General features: G+C 49.0%; 1 protein-coding gene across 2 annotated transcripts in view; it reads right to left on the minus strand.

Annotated features, from left to right (window-relative positions):
- The window catches only part of PDCD6 (programmed cell death 6), a 19939-nt gene that overhangs the window by 9185 nt on the left and 8541 nt on the right, over positions 1 to 2213 (minus strand). For both annotated transcript variants that reach the window (XM_012660139.1, XM_012660138.1), the window contains exon 3: positions 1859 to 1903. In XM_012660139.1, the coding sequence (XP_012515593.1) occupies positions 1859 to 1903 (45 nt within the window). The remainder of the gene's footprint in view (positions 1 to 1858; positions 1904 to 2213) is intronic.

Raw genomic sequence — 2213 nt, forward strand, 5'->3', positions numbered from 1 at the left:
AAATTCCTGAGCTCAAACAATCCGCCCGCCTTGGCCTCCCAGAGTGCTAGGATTACAGGTGTCAGCCACTGTGCCCGGCCAAGAGACCCTGTCTCTAAAAAAAAAAGAGTATACATGTAAGACTATAATATAAGCACTCTTGCTTTGGGCAGAAACGATGGAAGACAAACACTTCTTTCAAACAGGAAACAATCCTGTTTGCAAGCGGCGTGGGATGCTTTCACACTGTTGTTCCAGATGTGGACCGCGTGCGGAACGCGCTGTGCACAGTCCGTGCTGGTGGGTGCAGGACCTGCCGCTACCGTGCACAAGGGCGACAAACGAGCAGGTGAGTGGCCAGGCCCACCTTTTCAGCAGGGAGGAAGCAGCTGCCCCATCTGTCAATCTATGTTCTAGTGCTACAGGCCAAGTCCCTGTCCCCACCTTGCCTGTAAATCATCGTGTCAATTGTCTCCATCAGTGAGATGCAGTGACGTGTGCACAGCCAACAGAGTGGGAAGGTCTGAAAGAAGTCCTCTTGTTATGCCACCACTAGAACTCAGAAACTCACACCTGACACTCTACAACACACCGCTGAGCTCACAGAAAGGACTGGAAAACAGTGAAGGAACGGGAGGCGAGGAAGGGGCACCAGGCTGCCCTGGGGAAGGCGACACAAAGCCTTGGCCCCAGAGGCAGCAGAACTGATCTGAGCGTCCACACTGAAGGCAACCTGGAAGGGAGCGACGTCTTCGGAAGGGCAGGCTATGAAAACTCCAACCCCCAGGTTGTAAAGGAAGGAAGGAAGGAAGGAAGGAAACCTTCCAGAAATGGAAGGGGGCCAGGGAGCAGTAACATAGCACATCTGTCCTGAGAACACACACTATGGGGCTGCAGGCCTACCCTCTCTCGGATCTGCAGCTCAAATCTCTGCCACCCGTGCCAGCAGAGAGAAGAGATACCCGTCCCCTGAGTATGCAGAAATGATGCAAATCCTCAGGCCCTGGTCTGCACACAAATCCACAAAACAAACAAAAATGAAAATATCAAGAAAATTAGCCACTCTGTGAGAGCTTCATCAGGAATAATAATCAGATGTAGACCACCCTCCCAAAGACTTCATATTATCAGAAAGATAATGTAAAGTAGCTACATACTATAAATATGTAACTATTCTTCCAACAAAAAATTTATTTTTAAATTTTAAATTTTAAAACTATCATATAAAATACTCAAAAAATTAAAGAGGGAGTCACAAAAATAAGCAATAAGAGACTATCAAAAATAACCACATAAGGCCGGGTGCAGTGGCTCACACCTGTAATCTCAGCACTCTGTGAGGCCGAGGCGGGACGGTTGCTTGAGCCCAGCAGTTTGAGACCAGCTTGAGCAACACAGTGAGACCCACCTCTACAAAATAAAACATAAAATCAGCTGGGTGTGGAGGTGCGTGCCTGTCATTCCAGCTACTCGGAAGGCTCAGGCAAGAGATCACTTGAGCCCAGGAGTACAAGGCTGCAGTGTGATCACACCACTGCACTCCAGCCTGGGTGACAGGGCAAGACTCTATTTCCCTAAAAAAAAAAAAAAAAGGTTAAGTCTTGGAACTAACTAAATAATTTAGACATTTTAAATATATATAATCTTGAGAATTAGAAACTGAAAGGATCGGTTAAACAGTAAATTAAAAATAAAGACTAGTAAAAGAAAACACTCATAGAAAGAAGAGGTGCCGAAACAGGGCAGGGAGGATGAAAGGGTCCAACGCCCACCTAGCTGCAGAAGGGAAGGAGAAGCCATGACCACAGGTCAGGAGGCACGACCAGCACCCAAGCACGAGAGGGGACAGGCAGCCACCTGTCTGTCTGCAGATACTCACATATGATTGACCGCACAGTCACTGGGTTAAACGGAGTCCACGTGCCTGAAAACAAACAGCACACGTTAAACCAGAAGAAAGGCATTGTTACAGGGAACTGTCAGCTCTTGGTCTGCAACTGGAGGCTCAGTGAAAGGCAGTCCTGTGCTCTAGAGCAGTGGTTCTCACGGGGCACAGCTCCAGGGGACACTCTGGATGTTCTGGCTGCCATGACAGAGCTCCAAAGCTTCCTGGTCAGGCTCTGGAGTCCTTCGTGTCCTGCTGAACATCTGAAGGTGTTGTAATTATCTGAGGCTGGCCAGGCGCGGTGGCTCACGCCTGCAATCCTAGCACTCTGGGAGGCCGAGGCGGGCGG

The sequence above is a fragment of the Propithecus coquereli genome, unplaced genomic scaffold, assembly GCF_000956105.1.
Source record: "Propithecus coquereli isolate 6110/MARCELLA unplaced genomic scaffold, Pcoq_1.0 Scaffold658, whole genome shotgun sequence".
In the NCBI taxonomy this organism is placed as follows: domain Eukaryota; kingdom Metazoa; phylum Chordata; class Mammalia; order Primates; family Indriidae; genus Propithecus; species Propithecus coquereli.